Below are 19,505 nucleotides of genomic sequence, written 5' to 3'. Positions count from 1 at the left end.
TAACTACACACTCCTCCATTGCTGACCCATCGTTCTGATTTAATCAGCCAACACACACCTGCAGTCAAAGCAGACCTATTGTCAGTTCTCCTTACGTGCTGTGTGTGCTGAAGTGCAGCTTTGAACAAAATCTTGAACTGTGGGAGTTTCAAGATCTAATTGCCAAGTGTTATCCAGTGCTTAAAAAATCTTTGGTGAGTGGTTAAACTAGTATGTTTGGAATAACTAGGAAAATAACATGCCCCAGAAATCAAGAAAGAAGCTTCTGCACCACCAGCCAAGCTGATTTTACATATTATACAATATTTTGGCAAGTTTGGTAGCTCAGCGACAGCTCAGCAATGAGCCCACTGAAGCAGTGGAGATAGTAAAAAGGATCTTACAGATTATTTCTGAAAATAGTTGGGTCTGCCAAACCATTATGTTGCTGAATGTTAACAGTTTCTGCATTCTGGGTCTGTAGTATCCTCAATGAAAGCCTTTCTCTGTACATTTGGTGCTCAGTCACACTTTGCTGCTGTTCCCCAAGGCTTCCAGGGTGATTTTTTTCTGTCTGGTAGAGGAGTAGAAATCATCCTCCCTGTTCCCAGACTAAATCACAACACTTTTTCATCTAGAGAGTGAATTGCAGATGACTCACTTCGTCTTTTTTATATTTGTTTGCAGACCTGTCTTGTTGTGGCGAGGCCAGACATGCTGTGATCGGACATACTGATTTTTTTATTAGACTTTATGGGCAACCTATGTCCATGATACCCAGTAAACAAAATGCTTTTTCTTAGTTTTGTAGCTTGCTTGCTGCATTATTAAGCAGGTAAGAAAGGATGATTGGTCTTGTAGCAAATGTTTAGAGCCTATAATAAACTGACTGCAGAAAAATTTAACTTGCTCCATAGGAAACAAACTAAGTTTTTTTTTTTTTTAAACATAACATAAAATCATTCCCAGCATTTGCCACCCTGTTGTCATCTTGGGGTTTCAACAAAGACCGTTTGTCAAGACTTTCATTATCACATTATAAACCTGTGATTTCACCTATAATCACAATTACTCGTAGGTGCTTGTAAGATATGAAACAGCCCAAAGGTGTTTGCCACATTGAACCTGAGTACATTACAGATTTGTGAGCAATTTAAATTTGCAATTTCTAAATTAGAATTCTCGTTGAGAACAAGCCCTAATGAACCCACTCATATGTTAAGGTAGCACAATCGTGACAAGCACATAAGTTTTGCTGTGTTCTGATGTTGATGAAAGATGAGGGAAATTGCCCTCCAACTTTCGGGAGGGCAACTCCCAGCCTATCCTGAAAGTTGCTTTTCCAGGAAGGGTTAGTGCGGCTTTTTCTGTTTCCTGTTCATTTACATTTGATATAGCTGACTGTTGACTTTATCTGAAGGATACATCGGACACGTTGGATCCCTTCAGTCTTAAGACAAGCACTGTGATACCCAGTCCACCCTGCCACTGTCCACTGCCATTAGAGGGCAGCCATATTGTAGGGCAGGACAGTCTATAGTCAGGAGGAGAGGAGACCAGAGACTTCTGGCAGCACAGTGAGATTAGTGGGTCCTGCTTTATTACAGTTGAAATATCGCTGACATTTACAACAGAGAACTTGGCGCAACATAAAAATAAATTCGACAGATGCAGCAGTAAGGTACTGTATGTACTGTTTGTTATGCACACTGTCAGATCTAAAGTTGTGAAATCCATACACCACTTTCTAATTACCATTTCTACATCACTTATTGTTTTTTTTTACATCTCTGCCTCTCTTTTCAGCACATTAAGCAGCTGTTGTTGATTGGGGTGTAAATGAGGAGATAAAGAAGGGAAAGAAATAAGTGGGAGGGTAAGAAAAATGAGAGCAATTTAGTCATTATTTAAACTTGGTCAGCATTCCTCTACAGCATGCATCTCAGTGAAAAACCTTAGAAACATTTGTGGAAGAGACACACAAGCAAAGAAATCTTCAAATAAGTTTTTGTCTCTTTTCACAGTAGTTTTAATAGCACGAGCAGCTGGATGATATACAGCCCTGCTGTGTAGTATATTATGCATTTGGCATCTTAACAATTTGTAATTACTTCTCCAATCATTCCTCATTCTTTGGATCATCTGTCTGGTTATTTATGTCCTCAGCAACAGTGTGATCAAAGTAAGCATAAAGATTTTTGGATAATCAAAAATTCAATGCCTCTGTGGGCCAGGTCAGACGGGTCAGATTCAAGCCCTATTTTGTCATTAGTACTTGGCACATCCACTGAGTCCATAGAGTCCCCAGGCTCTTGGTTTTCCATGGCTGCAACAATTTAGCTTCATTATGAGCCCAAGTATACTTCAGGGCTCATTGACTGCCTGCCTCAGGGTGAGTTTTTGTTTTCCCAGATCTTGTGCATCTCCAAATGTGTTCCCCTCCTTTAATTAAGTTTTTATGTGATAATAAAGTGTAATTCATCCTGGCCCTTGAGGATGGCAGCAATCTCCATAACCTCTTAATAGTTTCATAAAAATAAAAACGAGCCTTTATATCCATTTACAAATGAAAACAGCAAGTTTTGCAAGATGCAGTCAGTGTAAGAGCAATATTTATCTTGCCCTCTTTGGCATGTTGCTGTTTCCACTAAAGGTTTCATGATAGTGACAGTCAGCTGTACCCATGCTCACTTGCCCCCGTCTGCCCTCCCACTTCCTGCTCCAACACCCTCCAACCGACACCATATTTTAATGTTTCCGTCTGTCAAGTGGTGTCTAGATGAGATGGAGGCTGGATATTGTTTTGCTGGGGATGGAGAGCTGCTGTGTTTCCAGTAATTGAACATAAGGCTCTCCGTACAGCTCGGGAAATAATAGGACCAGAATGTAATACAGCAAGCGAGGCACAAAAGAAAATATTTTCATCTCTCTCTTGCTCTCGTTCTCTCTCTCTCCTCCCCTATCTTAGTTTGTTTCCTCTCACTCCTTTTGTTTCCTTCATTCCCAAACAACTTTCTGCTGTACCTGCCATTTTCCCCTGGCTTATATACAGCACTGTGGTTTCATTTAACAGCCCTGTCGCTGTACTGCTCCTCCCTTTACAGTCAGCAGAATGATTCATTCAACAGTAATGTCATTATAAAAGGTTTGTGGAGATATTTTGAAGTCTGAGTGATTACCAGATGCAGCTGTCAGTCTCATTTACATCTGAACTATCTGCACAGTACCACATTTACCAAGTCTTAATACCCGCTGTATTTTACTCTCTGCTGTAGAGTAACTTTGCTTGATGCTGTATAACCCCATGGGCCAACTAACTGTTGGCTACTCCACTGTACACTCACAGTCTGTCTGATGTGTGTGTTATATTCTTCCAGTTGGGTCCCAGTAACTCACACAGATGGAGATTAAGGGATATATCATCAGAACATTTAAGCCCATTTACTTTCTCTCTGTCCTAGTTGATTATTGTTTCTATGGTAAATTGTGGCAATAACACTGAACAGATACAACGGCTGCCACCTCTGGTGTGTACTAACTGTCTTCATGGTTACAGGTGTTGTGTCAGCTCAGGTTAGCTAACAAACTTGACTCTATTCACCTCGTCATACACACTGTTCTTTTCAGTGCTCTTTTTATTCCAATCTGCAGAATTATGTACAAAACCATTCAAGGCTAACTCTCATTAGTAAGTACAGTTGTCAGTCCTGTACACTGGCTGCATGAATCTAGCCTAGTTGTCTCTCCTTCCATAATGAGGATACAATTAATGCAGTTAGCACACATGGTATTCCAAAAGCAGAATCTGCGCATATTCACAATGTTAAACTTATTTAATTGCAGTAAAACCTCTTCATTAGGGAGAAATGACACATGTTTTTGGCATGACACAGTTCTCATACATATGAATGTAAAGAAATGCACATTTTGAAATATTACAAATTCTTTATACAAATACATGAATTTTAAGTTAAAGAAACATCTCTCTGTAAAGTGTGAGTTTTCAGTCCAAAATCTGTGAATGCAGCTGAAAGTGTCATGTGTAGCACCTGCTCTATAAGTAGACAGACATCAGCATTCTACCACTGTGGAGGATTATACTAAGAAAAACCTGAAAGTGGGATGATGCGACGTGTTGAACTAGGAATTAATTAGCTTTTTGTTTGTTTGTTTGCTATGGACAATAGAGTATGCTTCTACACTACCTTTGGCTGTTACCCACTCTAACATGCAGTCCTCTCCTCTTTCTCTGCTGTTTTTTCCCCCTCCAGTGCACCTGTCGTAAGGACATGGTGAAGATTTCCATGGACGTGTTTGTGCGCTGCCTGCAGCCTGAACGCTATGAGCTGTGGAAGCAGGGCAAAGACTCCACGATGTTAGACCACCTTAAGGCCACTGAGCTCAGCAGCCCTGAGCTGGAGCGCTGGAGGCAGCATCGTGTCACCTTCAGAGAAAACCTCCTGCGAAGGTGAGTCTCAGTTTGGTAGTAATAAACATCCAAATATATGTATTGTATATATGTATGATGTTGCGTTTAAATGCATTTAAAATGTGTTCTCTATACATGGCCCACCCACACATATCATAGCACCTATTCCCCATTTTGGATCTCTCAAAAGGATATCATAAGAAGTTTTTCCTTAACTGTCTCTCTGCACTACCCCAGGGCCATGCAGAAGATGAAGCAGTTCCGTCGTCTAAAGCTGGACGAGGTGAAGGTGCTGGCGGAGGAGGGCATTGAGCTCAATGCTGCCGAGTACCAGCGTCAGGTGGAGGAGCGCGAGGCCCAGCGGAGGCAGGAGAGGGAGGAGCGTCTAGCCAGAGAGGCCATGATGACCCTGGAGGCCATGGAGCGTGAGGAGCAGGAGGCTGCAGAGGCTGCCGCTAAAGCAGCCGAGACTCCAGCCGTAGAGGGTGAGGACGATATGAGGAGTTAGATTGTAGTTTGGTTGGGTGTAGGTCAAAATCTTGATCAAAACCAACACAGATGCTGTCTTTTGAATCAGAGGTGTTGTTAGTCTCTTACCCTTCCACCTTCCTCTCCTCTTTGCCAGCACAAGAACTGGAGGCCAAACCACAGAACCTGACAGAAGACAGTGAGAAAAAGAAGCAGAAGAAGCCAAAGAAGACGTCAAATATCCCTAATGCCATCACTGGATTTGAAGAAGCATTTGAGCAGTTTGCTACGTCTAGCATCAGGAATTCAAAGAATGCCATGGTCAGTCACTCAGAGATGGGGAAACCTCTAACCCCAAGGCAGAGTGACACCCCAGTCGACAACAAGCTGGAAGTGAGTGCCACCCAGGTGAAATTCTTCATGACTGAAAGTTAATAGAATCGTCCTATAAAAAGTTACATTTATTGTTTGTAATCTATAGTTGCTGGTATTTTATTGCACAAATGTGTAACTGGCTGGGAATAGTGAACCAAAGTAATAAAAAAGACATTATAAAACAAACTTATGTTTTATCAGGCATGCTACTCCAAGATGAAAATGCCAACAGAAGTGAAAAAGAGTCGCCGGCATCCCCTCAGCAAGCCGCCCATGCGCTCCCCCCTGTCCATCGTTAAGCAAGACCCGGCCAGCGACAAAGGTATGTGTTTTGCAACTGTCAAAGGGGAGTCACCTCTCTTTAAAGAGTTGCTGACCTACTTGCAAGAATTTGATAAATCTGTCAGGTTGAGAAATAAACAGTTGTGGTGTAAATTCTTTTAATTTTTTCTTGACACAAATAGAAAGTCAACAGAGCAAGAACAATAACTGCCATGAAATAGTTAGTCATATAGATGTATCAAATCTCAAAACATGATTTGCAAGAAACCTATATCCGTTGAGCCGTCACTGTTTTCCATCTATCTATCCATCACCGGTCTCTTTTCTTCTCCCTCGGTTTCCCTCATTGTTCATAAGACTTACTGTCTTCTCCATCACGGTACTTAAAATGAAGAAGACACCATTTTTGTTTTGATTATCTGGAAACAGGACTAAAGCTCCCTGTGGGAATAATGAAATCAAGACTGCAAGGCTTATTTTTCCTCCCCTTCCCTCTTTTTTTTTCATTTTCTGACTGACATTTATTGATCCGGGGATCATGACTTCCAATTACCTGCTTTCAAAGTCACTTTAAGTCGGCAGCAGGGGACCTGACTCAGGGCCTGTCCTTCAGAAGGGTGGATCGAGGGGGGGAGCAAGGAGAAAGAGGGAGACTGGTATTGAGAGAAAAGGGAGAGTTAAATGGGAATCTTGTGAAAAGATTGTCCTGCCTTATGTCCAGGTCTAACAAACTGTCTAGATCAGTAGCTTAAGGAGCTTCATGGCTAAATTGAATCCTGACCCACTACAGCAAGTTGTTGATGTCTCTGATATTTGTGTTCATCAGCCAATAATTCAGGAGTGGTGGTGTTGTTGTCTGGAACAGAATCTGCTATTTTTGCCTCTTGGCAGGGGCTCCTGCATTAAAAAGATCCTTGTGCTTTTCCAAAAATGCCTCACATGCTTTTTCCGAGAAAAATAACATCATTACCCATAATGAATCTTGCAACGTCTCTTCAGTATGTGTCACTTGCCTAAGATGATGGTTCTCCTTTGCAGCAGCAACCTAATGTTTTTTTGTTTTTTTTACCCACAGAGCTGTCCTCCCCCGTGCCGCTGGATAGCGACATGAAGAAACAGGAGCACCTGTGGCAGAATCACTCACCCAACTTCCTGACAGAGAAGGCCTTCAATGTTGCAGTGGCAGCACTCCAACCATACTGTGCTATCTGTTCACTCTTCTGTCCCTACACTAAGGTACAGCTACACACTGCAGCAGAGGCACATATGTGTCAGTGAAGTAATAATGCTAGTGATAGTATCAGCAGTTCCAGAATCTGTATTTGTAGCAGCTCCGCAGGTTACTGGTAGTGTTAAGGATGTTGGTCATTCTGTAGTCAACTTTAGTGAGGGAGAACTTTTGAGAATGCTGATATATAATCATACTCATCATCTTTCCTCTGGCCCTTCCAGCCACAGAAAGATGCCTCCGCTCCGAATGACACCCCCGTGCACCTCCCTCCCCCCGCCTTGAGTCGTCCACTGGTCCCAGAGATGTGCTTTAGCGTCGGTGCAGGGAACACCGAGCCTCCACCCACCAACTATCACATTGGAGAGGATGGAACCAGTGTTCTGCTCCGCTGTTCATCTTGCCACATGCAGGTTCATGCCAGTAAGTATAAAACCTTCGCCACAGCAATGGAGTAATAACATGTGGTCTGTATTATGCTGGTGAGCAGTAAAAATAAATCTGAGCACAACACATTGTTTGTATACTGTTAATGAAAATACAACACTCTTGGAGCTGGATGAAGCTTTCTAGCAAAGAGATTTTGATACAGTTTTTACACTAAAGCAGCAGCAGCAGGAAGGTGGTCTGTGGACTTTATTGTATTATTGTAAGAAGTTTTACAAATCTAACAACAAGCAGATAGCTGAAGCTGCAAAATACAATTAAAACACAAAGTATAGTTAACATCACATGCAGACACCCCAGTGGCTGTGGAAAAGGGATGTTTTACACTGAGCATACAAGATTTTTGTTAATCATATTTTGTGGATTTAAAATAGTAAAAGAAATGTTTAAAAAAAAAAACGAAAAGTTGTAGAAAAGTTGTGTTTGATTCTGTTTGGCAGTGGGATACTAGCAGCTGTGGCGGCACTCCAACGTTTGATTTATAACACTCACCAGCTAGCAGGCCCATACATGGACTGATAAGCTTTACAGACAGGCTCTACTGGGCATTCCACTGTTCTTCTCTATTCACAACTTTTTTTTCTATCCCTGGACCCCTGAGAGTAGTGCTGGAAAAATAGGAAGCAGCGAAGATGAGACTCCACTACAACAGTGCAACAAACTGTCAGCTGAATTCCCCTGTTGCCACGCTCAGCAAGGCTTCCTAGTTTAACTCTCCTTGACGCGGGTTAAACTAGCTAAGAGGGCTGCTCAAGCAACGCAAAGACCTCTCTTAAGTCGGCGCAACATAAACCTCCCCAGCTCTTGTTTACTTTGCTTTCCACACTTAAACGTTTTTCAGAAAGCAAATCGATTTTTAAGGACATATGGTTTTTGCCAGAGTAAAGCGTGAAAGGAAAGGCAGCTTGTTAACAGTGTGTTTGAGTGAGTAGCTCAGGGATCTCTCCCTCTCTACTTGCTCTACTTCTCATCACCAAATGTCAACATCACTTATCTATACTAAAAAGTATTTTTTTGGTTGTTTGTTTTTAAATCATGGTGCAGTGACATATGTTTAAAAAATTGACGTATCTTAAGAAGGTCTGTATGTGTAAGTGTTGCACACTCTACCACATAAATTACAGCAGAGGCATGTGCACACGTACACAGTCAGTAACACTCACACGCACACACCAACCCTCCTGGGTTCTTATTATCCCTAAAGCTGAAGTGCACCTTCAAAAAGGCCAGTTCATTAGTCATCCAGGGATGAGCTGGGCTCAGCTGGGGGAAGCAGCACTGCTATTGATAAGAGGACATGAAGCAGAAAGAGCTCCTGTCAAAAACACCAGCTCTGCGCTCCATGTTGTTGCTGGAGTGGACATCCAACTAAAAATCAATCACACCTGCCTAGGTGTTACATAAACTTGTCTTTTGGTTTAGAAGCTCAAATTGGAGATAGTGATGAGAAGATTGGTTATATAAAAAATGTGAACAAACTGGTTAACCAGCAGATTTGATGTAGTGTGTTTTGCAGAAAAGGACATAAAAACAATTTGAAAGGCTTTAGTGAGCATTAAGGCACTTGTGCATCTAGATGGTGCTTTGGAAACATTATATCATTAATTAGTCATTAATCTCTCTTCTCTTAAAGGTTGTTACGGTGTAAAGCCAGACTCTGTCAGCGATTCCTGGGTGTGCTCAAGGTGTGCTGCAGGAGCCTGGACAGTGGTGAGTGGTGGCACAAGAAGAAACACAAGCCAAAAATAAAATGGTTTGATTTTCTCCAGGGCTACAAGTATTAAAATAGAGTTTTGAAGAAATAGATGAACATGTTTGTCAAAGCTGACCTGAGCCTTTGTGCACTTGTACAGCCTACATTTCTTCGTGTATCGTAAAAAAATCATTTTGTCCTCCCATTTCCATCATTCCCAAACCTCATTTGCTGTCTGTCTTTCAGGAGTGTTGTCTCTGCAACTTGCGGGGAGGAGCTCTGAAGATTACCACAGATAACCGGTTAGTGGCACATTCTTGGGTTTTTAATGCAAAATTAGCTGCAAATTTACTAATATCAAAACACCAAATGACACACATTTTGGTAGAGTATTAGCAAAACTGATCTTGTTTTTGTTTCTCTCTTTCTCTCTCTCTCACTCCCTCCCGATCACCAGGTGGGTACATGTCATCTGTGGCATCGCTGTGGCTGAAGCTCGCTTTGTCAACGCCATTGAAAGGGAGCCAGTGGACGTCAGTGCTGTCCCAGAAACGCGCAAGAATCTGGTAAGTTGAGTCAGAGACAAAGAAAAGATTTATTAATCTTTCTCATTGTATGGTGTGGTGCCAGACGGGCAGGTTGATGTTTGGCAACCTCTCTCTTTGAAGAACTTTGAGAACTTCTATGCACTTACTGTTTTGTCTTACTTTCTTCACTTTCATGGAATCCTCTCATCATCCTTAATTTCCTTTTCTCACTCTAACAGTCTTTATTAACCTTTAAGCAAAATCTTCTCTTTCCTGCTCACTGCTTCTGTATCTGTCACTCTTTCCGTTACCCTCTCTCCCTCTCTGGTGGATGGATAGATTGTGTTTTTGCAAGCTGTGGAGGACACAGGGTAAAACAGATGTGCTGAGGGGGGAATGGCTGAATAATCAGCTGTCATTTCTTACTGCGCCAAATGAACTGTATCGATCCCATGGGCAGGAGGCAATTTCCCCATTGCTGCCGCGTCTTTTAACACAACCCGTCCCCTCCCTTCTTTCCTTCTCACCATCCCCTCCTTCCCAGTCTCTTCTCCCCCATCTATTCACCCTGTCCCACTTCACAGGCAACAGCAGCACTTGCTGGTGCATTATCACAAATCTACAAATAATGTCACCTCTCTCCCTCCCCTTCTCTCTGAATAATCTATCAAAGACAAGCTGGGTGACATTTGCATCCGAGTGCTGTCAAAGCAGGTTTCCTCCATCTCTTCTTAAAAAGGCCATGAGAAAAAGAAGCTCTGCGGTCTAATGATTTGGATGACTGAGCTGATCAAATGTGAACACGTACCCTTGGAACCAGTTTATATTGCACCGTGTTCAGCAGTCTGTGTTTTTTTTCCCTCCCGTCTTTGAACGTTTGGTTTTCAGGGACAGGAGAGATTTCACACAAGCTGCTTTTGTCTTTGTTATTTCAGAATTTCTCTGGCACAGCAACATTGCACAAATCCAAATTAAAACTGTTGAGTTTTCCACCTGCCATTCCAAGTCCAAAGTAATTATTTTATCAGTAGTTACATGAACTGCTGTTCTAATTTTGGAGTTAGCAGTGTACATCAGAAGATAGCTCATTAGCATACAGTGTTTTTTTTATGCTACCACAAGCCAGGGCCAAAGTCAGACATTCTTATATTCTACAAATAGAGGCTAAAAATGCATAAAAAAGGAAGATTTTGATTGATTTTTTTTTCAAAATGTTACTGATTTTAAATTGGAAATTATATGTATGTATAAAATGATCAAGCTGAAATGAGGTATAAACAAGTAATGTTTCTTCTTGCCACTGAATTTCTTCCTCACTTCTCTGGTCTCATGTCACCGCCTGTCTGCGATTTCAGCAATGGAAAGCTATTCCAGTCAGTGAAAACTAAAAGCCTCAGCAGCCAGTGAAATATCACACGGTACAGCTCTGTTGAGAGCTGTTGTACTTTTTTTCTGCACCACTACAAAAATGAAGTATTGGCACTTTAATAAAGAATTTTTATTTTTTATTGATTGGCCATGCGCCACGCTACAGCTGCTCGATGGTGATCTGTCAAAAGACAGGGGATGGAGAAGGAACAATGAGAGAGAAAAAGAGAGGGATTGGGAAGGCATGGATTGCACGTGATGATAGATAATCACAATAAACCATGTACACAGAAAGGTACCAGTCATATAAGATGAGACAGTTGTCAAAGCTGTTGGGAGAGACTGTTTGTTCGATTTTGATGTATGGTGTCATGAGTAGAATGTATATAATTCCACTTTTCTCCTTGACAGGTGATTTCTCAAAAAATAAAAGCTTTCATTAGTATTTTGAAGGAAGATGATGTTTCTGAAACACACCTAAGATTGCCCTGGTGTATTGAGAATATAACTCAGTTTGACAGGGGAAATTCTCTTACATGTTTCTCTCTTTCCTTGTTGCATCCTGGCTTTTCATCTGTCTTTCCCTTGTTCTCTCCATTTTAACCACATCGGGGGACAAATGAGGAGGGAAGGTGTAAAGACAAAGAGCAGAAGACATGGAGGGTTGGATGATCTGAAGTGAACGAAACAAAGGTTGTTGGGTTGTATGCGCAGGGTGTCCAGTGTAGCTCAGTGGAAAGTAGACCTGGTTTTTGGACAAAAGCAGAGACTTGGTTGGCTAGTTGTGATTTCACAGCCAGGATGAGGGGATGGAAAGAAAGGATTTGAAAAGGAAAGTGCTCCAAGGGAGAATGGCAACATTCCTTGTGTGATTGTGCAAGAGCAGAGGTTGAACAAGTGATGCAAGACACCAAAAAGGATGTAAGAAAGACGAGCAATGGAAAAAAAAATGTTTTGAATGTCTCAGTGACTGTTGCTGGGTTGCTGTTAACAAATACAAAGTTGCTCTATAAGACAGTTAACTGACACTGATAGCACCAAACAGAATCAAAGATCTGAGAGAAGAGAAGATGGTTACATAGCTGTTTCCTCCATCATTTTTGTGTCATGGGATACTCTGCAGTTTGAAGGTGTGAAAGACTGGATTAAAAGAGTGAAATATTTCTTGTTAAGAAGTCACAGTGCTGTTTTTCACCTGCTTAGAATAGTAGGATGGGATTTATGACATCAAGTATAACTAATTTTACACATTTCAAGATTTCTGTGTACTAAGTGTTAACCTATGTCTCAAACACCTCTTTTCTGAACGTCTGAAAATGTTCAATATGAACAACCTTAGTAGGAACTTTTAACTTTGAATAAAATCCTGCTTGTGGCAACAAGTTCACAGATGCAGTCAACTGAGAATTGTGTGTTGGAGAAGAATCTGTAATCATGAAAATAGTTGTTTCCCCATTATGTCTCTGTGTTGTTACTTTCACAAATATCAGGTTTACATGTTTAGTATTTAGCTGGGAATCTTTAACATAGCAATTTACATTGATTACAATGGTAGGGGGGAAAAGTTTCAGGTTCCCATTACAACTAGCCATTAGTTGCTAGTGCAAAATTCTGAACTGTATTAAAATTTCTGATCTTTGAACATCTGCAAAAGAGAATGCAGGAAGTAAAAATAAGCTAATGAGGTCATCGGGGATTTGTCTCTAACCTGAATCACCACCAAGTCTTTTATTATTTGTTCTCATTGCAGAAGTGTGTCTTCTGCCATGATAAAAATGCCAGTCAGAACCGCGGCGCCTGCATCCAGTGCTCATATGAGAACTGTGCCACCTCCTTCCATGTCACCTGTGCCCAAATTGCCGGAGTAGTCATGAAGCCTGCCGACTGGCCATATGTGGTGTCTGTCACCTGCCACAAGCATAAAAGGGTCCCTCCAAAGGTAAGTGCAAATTACGAGAAATAGTTAGCCACTGAAATGTGTGCTTTTGTAAAATCAAACCCACAAAAGTTCATTTTTCAATATTTAAGATCTGACAGGAGGTTAGGTAAAATTATAACTTCTTACCTAAAATTGCTTTTGAATTTGGTGAAATTTTTTGCTATTATCATGTTTCATGAGCAGGTGTTACATTGTAAGAAAGTGATTGCTTTTTAAGGGGTCCAATGTGATGGAAGGGAAAATTGCTGCTTTTTTGTGACATTGAAGCAGAGAAAATTTCTGTTAAGAAAATTTTATTAGAGCAGCAGAAGCATAACGATTGGTAAAAGGGGTCGATGAGTCACTGGTTTAAAGGATAAAGTTTAGCTAGCTTTTAAACCTTGGCCCTATTTTCCCATGTTTTTGCGTATATATAGATTACTGTTTTTGTCAGTGGAGTCTGGTAGTGATATAAGCATTTCTGGTGAAACAAAAAGGATCTTACTCTTTAAAAAAAAAAAAAAAAAAGGTCTACCTTGGTAGGAATCCTATCAATAATGTTGGCAGACACGTCCAACAACAGTCTGAGCTTGTTGGGGTTTCTCTCCCTCCAGCCGCGGACAGCACCCAAAGGCCCACAGGTTCCAACTCTGGGCCAGAAAGTGATTGGTCGCAACAGCGATGGCTGGTACTACCACTGTACCATCATCGGCATGGCGACACAGACGTTCTACGAGGTCAACTTTGACGACGGCTCATACTGTGACAATCTGTACCCAGAAAACATACTGGTGAGTTCTCTTGCAGCTTTAGTCACACACCTACCTGTGTGCAATTTATAGAGACAGTTTCAACAAATGGTGTCTTTTTTTAAAACAAGAGAAATATCCTAGCAACTGGTATATGCTTTGTAGCCTGAGAATCTTAGCAAATGAAAAATGAAATGGGTAAAAGTAAATTCACGTAACCTTTTAATGAATCACTGCTGTAAAGTTAGCTACAAACATGACTTTAATGAGATTTCACTACTCACTTATGAGAAAGAGCTTGAACTGAAAAAAAATATGCAAGAAATATATCAATAATCTAATCAACTTTAAGTTAATCTTCTGCTGCCTAGTAAAACACTCAAAAGCAATTTGATATATGTGAAAGTGGAAAATGAAGGGAGCTTGTGAAAATCCTGCCAAAATCCTCTATTAGTCTTCTAGTTTATTAGTTCTTTATTTTGTACACTGAATCTGTCTGTTAGCTGCCTCAGGTCAACTACTTGTAATGTTATTTTTAAATCACAGATTCATCAGCATTTTATAAGCATGTTAAGCAAAATGACCCAAACAGATCTCTCTAAATGTAATGTTCCTGTCATCCATCTCCTCAACATTCTCTGTTTCTCTCCATCTTCTTCCTCTTTCCTTTCCTTCCCACTCCTCCTCCTCCAGAGTCATGACTGCCTGCGTAGCGGTCCTCCTGAAATAGGGGAGCTGATCGTGGTCAGCACGCCCGAAGGTCAGGTCCTCAATGCTTCCTTCGTCAAACAGCACACCCACAAGTTGTACCAGGTGAGGGAAATACACAGCAATTAGAAATTAGCGTTGTTCTTTTAAAAGTCAGACCTGCTATAATACAGTTGACTCCACAGTCAACTAGAGGTAAAAGAATCAGAAGTGTGTGTAAATGTATAAACCTTACCAAATCAAATCAAACTGTAAAATTCTTCATATTGAGATACACTGTTACTAAAGTGTGGTGCAGGTACTCTGAGTAATAGCATCATTTACATATTTCATCTGATGCTCTTCTGCAGTGTGACTAGAAGTGATTGAACCTGTGAACTTTGGGTAACACGGTGCTCTGCTCTGGCTTTGCCACCTTCTGGTTTGGTTCCCTCTGATGCTGTGTTTTTTCATCATGCAAGACTGGCTGCACCTGTAAATCATGGCCAAGCATTTTGATACAGCGTGGCATTAAAACATAAAGTAGAGGGATTTAGCATTACTGGTGCATTTCTGGGGAATTTATGGGGCAAATATGAAGGGAGCTTATAAGTGGAAAATTCAGAATTGATGGAGATGATTCTGGGACTGATGTCAGTAGGAGGCCATCTTGAAAGTCACTTACGTACTTGGATATAGGAATGCATTAGCTGACAAGGTTAAGGGAGGTTGTTAATCTTATATTTTGCCGTGACACTGGTTTGTGAGTACATCTGTGTTACTTGGACCTCGCTCACAAATATATACACACAGAAAAGGAATTTTAGAAACTGCACCATAGCCCAGAGATCACTTGCTGAACAAGACACTGAATCCTGTCTGGCTCTCTATTAAAACATCACTTAAATGCCTGAAACATAATGTTCCATGTCTTCCAAGTTGTTCTTTGAATTCATTACACAGCGGGAAACATTTCCAGACATGTTTCAGTCTTGTTTCCTCAGATGATGAATCAGCGTTGTATCTTTCCATGCTCTTTTAGTGTCCCTGTGTAGCCTAGTGGCTACAGTTTTGAGAGTCCCGTTAGAGATTAGTAACGATGTGTTTAAAAAAAAAAAAAAAAGCCTCCAGCTGGTCGTTGTGTCAGGGCCACAACCCCAACCTTGTCCCTTCTTGCTCAAGATTTTTTAAAATCTACATTTATATTTCAAATACTTAGCTGATGGTCTTACACAGTCAGTGAGCAGCTTTGGGGTTCAGTACCATGGTCAAGGACATTTTGACAGAACACATGGTTGTTGATGTTTGTTGGATACAAGTTTGTACTTTTGCTATTCTAATGATGTAGTCTCCTCCCGCTATAACCTCAAGTCATTATTTATCAAGTCGGGCGTCATGTTTTCCCTCTTCTCCGTGTGTGGCTTACTGTGCTTGTTGCTCACAGCAGACAAAACAGTTGGAAATGTTGGTTAATCCAGAGTTTTGTTATATCTGTGCAGGTTGAGTTTCAGGACCAGACTCAGATGATGCTAAAGCACTCAGAGATCCATCAGCTAGACCAGGAACTGCCTAAGAGGGTCCGGGCCCGACTTGTGAGTATTTTACTGAAACTCTGCGTCTGCAAATAATAAAAAAGGAAGAAGAGAGCAGCCCAACAATAGCTTGAACTGTTCAATAAAAAAAAAAAAACACACTAAAGTAGTTGCAGATGAAACAGCTTTTTATTCAAGCAAACAGCCAGAGATTTGCAGCCCACAGAGGATGCAGGCCTGTGTGTGGGCCAGTGTGTGTAGGTTGTTGGTCTGAATAAATATCTGTTTTATCTGCTAAGAAAATGAGTGTTGATGTACTTCTGAAACTTTAATTCAGCCTTAACATTTAAAGAGTTCTGTTTCAGGGTCATGCCAGAGAATTTTTTTTATGAATACTTGCACAGACGAAGGCTGGGTTGACTATAAAAAAAAAAAAAAAAATGTACAAGTGGTGAATCTACCCACACTGGATGATTGGACAGGACAGATCATGAGCCCATTCTGATTTTGATTATTAAATCAGAGCAGGAAGAAACTAAAAATAAATAATAGTTTTAGCTGCAGACATGCAGCTGGTGTAAACTGTGTAACTGGTAGGTAAGTGTTCTTCATTAGAAAAGAGTGATATAACCACTGTTGGCTCACTTCACTGTAATTTGATCTCACTGTTTCAAAGACAAGGATAAGAAAACAAGGTTGCAATTGATGATTATTGTCATCATCAAATTTAGTTTTTAATAAATTAATTCTTTTTTATAAAAATTAATGAATAAAATGCCAAAAGTGTAAAAAACATACCAATTAGAGTTCTCCACAATCATTCAAATAAAAAACACTCAAATAAAATAAAATGGTGGACAGTAAATGTGGAACATTATGTGATCAATAGGGAGTGATTTGTGTCTTCTTTAAGTATGTACCTGTCTGTTTTCAGGCCATACCTGTACCCCAGGAGGAGGCCCCCTCAGCAGATGAAGCCCAAGCAGCCAAACGCCGCCGCCTGCCGTCTGGCTCAGCCCCACCCTCTGAGACCCCCATGGAAACAACCAATCCACCCACTTGCCCTGCAACTACAGCCCCGGTAGAAGCACCAGCAGCAGAACACGACAGTATTCGTACACAGCCGACCTCACATTCGTCCCAGCCCAGCATGACCCAACAGAATTGCCACGCTCCAACCAACGGTATTCAGGTGGAGGCTGAGACCCCAATGGACACGAGCGTCGCCCTCACCGACGCCCTAACAGAGTCATCCCTGGCCTCGGACCCCACGCTGACTCCACAGGCAACCTCTTTTCAGTCAACATTGAACTCTGACCCCCTCCTGTCTGCTCCGTCCCCTCCCCCTCTGCCCCAGCATATGTCCAACAGCTACACGCCGAGCACCGGCTATGTTTCCTACATGGAGACCCTCCTCAATTCACATTTCCCTCAGGATGATGGCCCTGGACCCCTGTATTAAAAAAAAACAAACAACAAAAAAAAAACCTCCACTACGTTATTACTTGGTCAATGGAGGCTGAGCCAGTAGAAAGTAAGCTAATGGAGGTGGAATCTACTGAGTGCTGTATTAATGGACAAAAACATTTCCTGAACCAGCTCTGAGAGCTCAGGGCAGGAGCAGGAAGAGACATGGACACACAAGCACTCTTTTAATGCATGTTACTTTTCTATTTTTGAGTTAATGTATTTGCAGTGGTGCTTTAGCCTGCTCTGAAGCAGCGGCTAAAGAGGACAAGGCTTTTTATTTTTAACATTATTATTATTATTATTATTATTGTTATTGTTATTATTATTATTATTATTATTTGTTTGTTTGTTTTGTTTTGGGGTTTTTTTTTGTTTGTTTTTTTTTTAGGTCTTTGCTCTTCTGTTTTTGGTCAGCTGCTGTGCTTTTTTCCTCCATATTAATATGAATACGTCTCTTGGTATCAACTCCACACCTCGTTGCATTAACTCAACAGCACACTCCCGTTTTCTTTCTACAGGAAGCTAATTACCATTATGGCCTCTCAGCAGTGAGGTCTTGGTGGACTGCACTTTTTTTTTTTTTTTTAATCAAATAACCAGCAACTAAATATCTATTTTTCAGCCCATCTACAGGACATTTTCAGGAAGGTGTTTTATCGCCGGATTGCAAGAGGTAAATAGGGTAAGGGGGTTTAAAAAAAGTATTGTAGGGGAACTCAGTATTTAAATGTCTTAGTCAAATATTGAAAGAATTATTTGTCATAGAAGAAACACGTTGAATGCAAACACTAGTAGATTTGTCTGCAGGATGCATTGAATTTTTGTGAAGATGTGTCACCGTAGTTAACAGATGAGACCTTTATGTATTGACGTCATTCAAATGGTCACTTGGCGGCTCCACTTTTCACACCCAAAAACTGTCTCAGGGTTCCTACATGTGGAAAATGAATTCAGTTTCAACATGCAAGTCTTCACACAGTTAAGGAAGTACACAACGGCCCGGAAAATTGCCTCAAAAATGTTTCCTCAGTCGTAGTTGGCACATGAATATCCGTTGCTTATATGGTCATATTTGTTCCTGTTAACAGTCTTTCTGCTATACTGAGTGATATCTTTGTTTACTGTCACATTATCTCCTATTAGCACATGAACTGGCCAATAGTCAGTTTTAATAATTAAAGTATGGAAAAAGGAAATTATGTAGGAACCCTAAAATCTGGAAATATTTTATACCATTCTTGGTTAAAATTCTATGTATTAATATTGTATATTGTTAATGTTGTCTGTTTTTTCTATTACTGTATCCTTTCTATGTTCATTTTCTGAAATGAATTCACAAACTAGGCCGATCTAAAAATATTAATACCTTTATTTTTGACAGATTTTTGCAGGCATAATACTCAGTTTGTACTGACAACTACATGTTTTTCTTTTTTTCTGGATATGGCCAATTTGTGCTACAGAGGTGCTACAGAGAATATTAAACTACTGATGGACTAAATTTCCCCACAGTCACCTTGTACATACCGTAGGCCTTGTGTATTGTGAATCAAATTTGTAAATGTCTCACATTTACCTTTCCTTTCCTTTTTTTCCCTGTCACCACAGTTGAAATGTTGGAACACAGATGTGTTCCTGTATCCAAATGACATCCATCAAGAAATCTTATTTCATAGGGATTAAAGTGGGTTGCTAGTTGCCAGCTCCTTTGTGTTTTGTGTGTTCAGTAACCCAGAGATTCAAAAAGTAGTTTCTGGATCAAAATCCTTGGACTAACTATGGAGTCTCCTGAGTAACTACCAACACTTTCTGATTACCAGATGTTATAGTGATCTCAATCAAGATAGATTTTTGATTTTATGGAAACTGGTTTATCCAGTGAATTAAATAAGTGACAAATTGACAAAAGGTGCTTCATCATTTTGAATCTAACAATCCTGTAAATTCATTATGCTATAACCCAATACTTAAAAGCCTCAGTGCAATCCGAATATATTAAAAGGTATAACTTTTTTGGTATAATATAGTATAAATTATTAGTTGTGTCCAGAGGTAAAAAATAATCCCCGTAACAGCATCTCTGACACTCACCAAGCAACACATTATTTCTCTTTTGGTTAATCAGAAAACCTTGTGACTGTTTGGTTGGAATATTTTAACTATTGCATTTCTTCTGCTTTCAGTCCTTATGCTATTGCTTTTATCTGTCTTCTGGCTGTAGTATCACATTTACTGTAGAGGTATGTGAGAGTCTCAATTAACTCTCTGCAAAAAAATTACTGAGTGCATTTCTCAAAAAGTTTTTGTAGTTTTCATCGAAATACTGTTCCTTCCTATAATTTTGCTGTGAGGT

At 40.5% G+C, this 19,505-nt stretch overlaps 1 protein-coding gene across 1 annotated transcript in view; it reads left to right on the top strand.

The window, feature by feature from the left end:
* The window catches only part of kdm4b (lysine (K)-specific demethylase 4B), a 40,021-nt gene extending 21,167 nt beyond the window's left edge, over positions 1–18,854 (top strand). Inside the window, 14 exon segments of the mRNA XM_018673037.2 lie at positions 4,251–4,447; positions 4,646–4,893; positions 5,034–5,284; positions 5,453–5,573; positions 6,609–6,769; positions 6,986–7,184; positions 8,842–8,918; positions 9,148–9,203; positions 9,359–9,467; positions 12,547–12,735; positions 13,329–13,505; positions 14,157–14,276; positions 15,650–15,742; positions 16,617–18,854. Coding sequence (XP_018528553.1) covers positions 4,251–4,447; positions 4,646–4,893; positions 5,034–5,284; positions 5,453–5,573; positions 6,609–6,769; positions 6,986–7,184; positions 8,842–8,918; positions 9,148–9,203; positions 9,359–9,467; positions 12,547–12,735; positions 13,329–13,505; positions 14,157–14,276; positions 15,650–15,742; positions 16,617–17,144 — 2,526 coding nt within the window. The 3' untranslated portion in view covers positions 17,145–18,854.
* Positions 18,855–19,505: the final 651 nt, after the last annotated feature.

The sequence above is a fragment of the Lates calcarifer genome, linkage group LG17 (assembly GCF_001640805.2).
Source record: "Lates calcarifer isolate ASB-BC8 linkage group LG17, TLL_Latcal_v3, whole genome shotgun sequence".
NCBI lineage: Eukaryota > Metazoa > Chordata > Actinopteri > Centropomidae > Lates > Lates calcarifer.
Note: the sequence above shows the minus strand (reverse complement) of the source record. Positions and strands in the feature narration are given on the sequence as shown.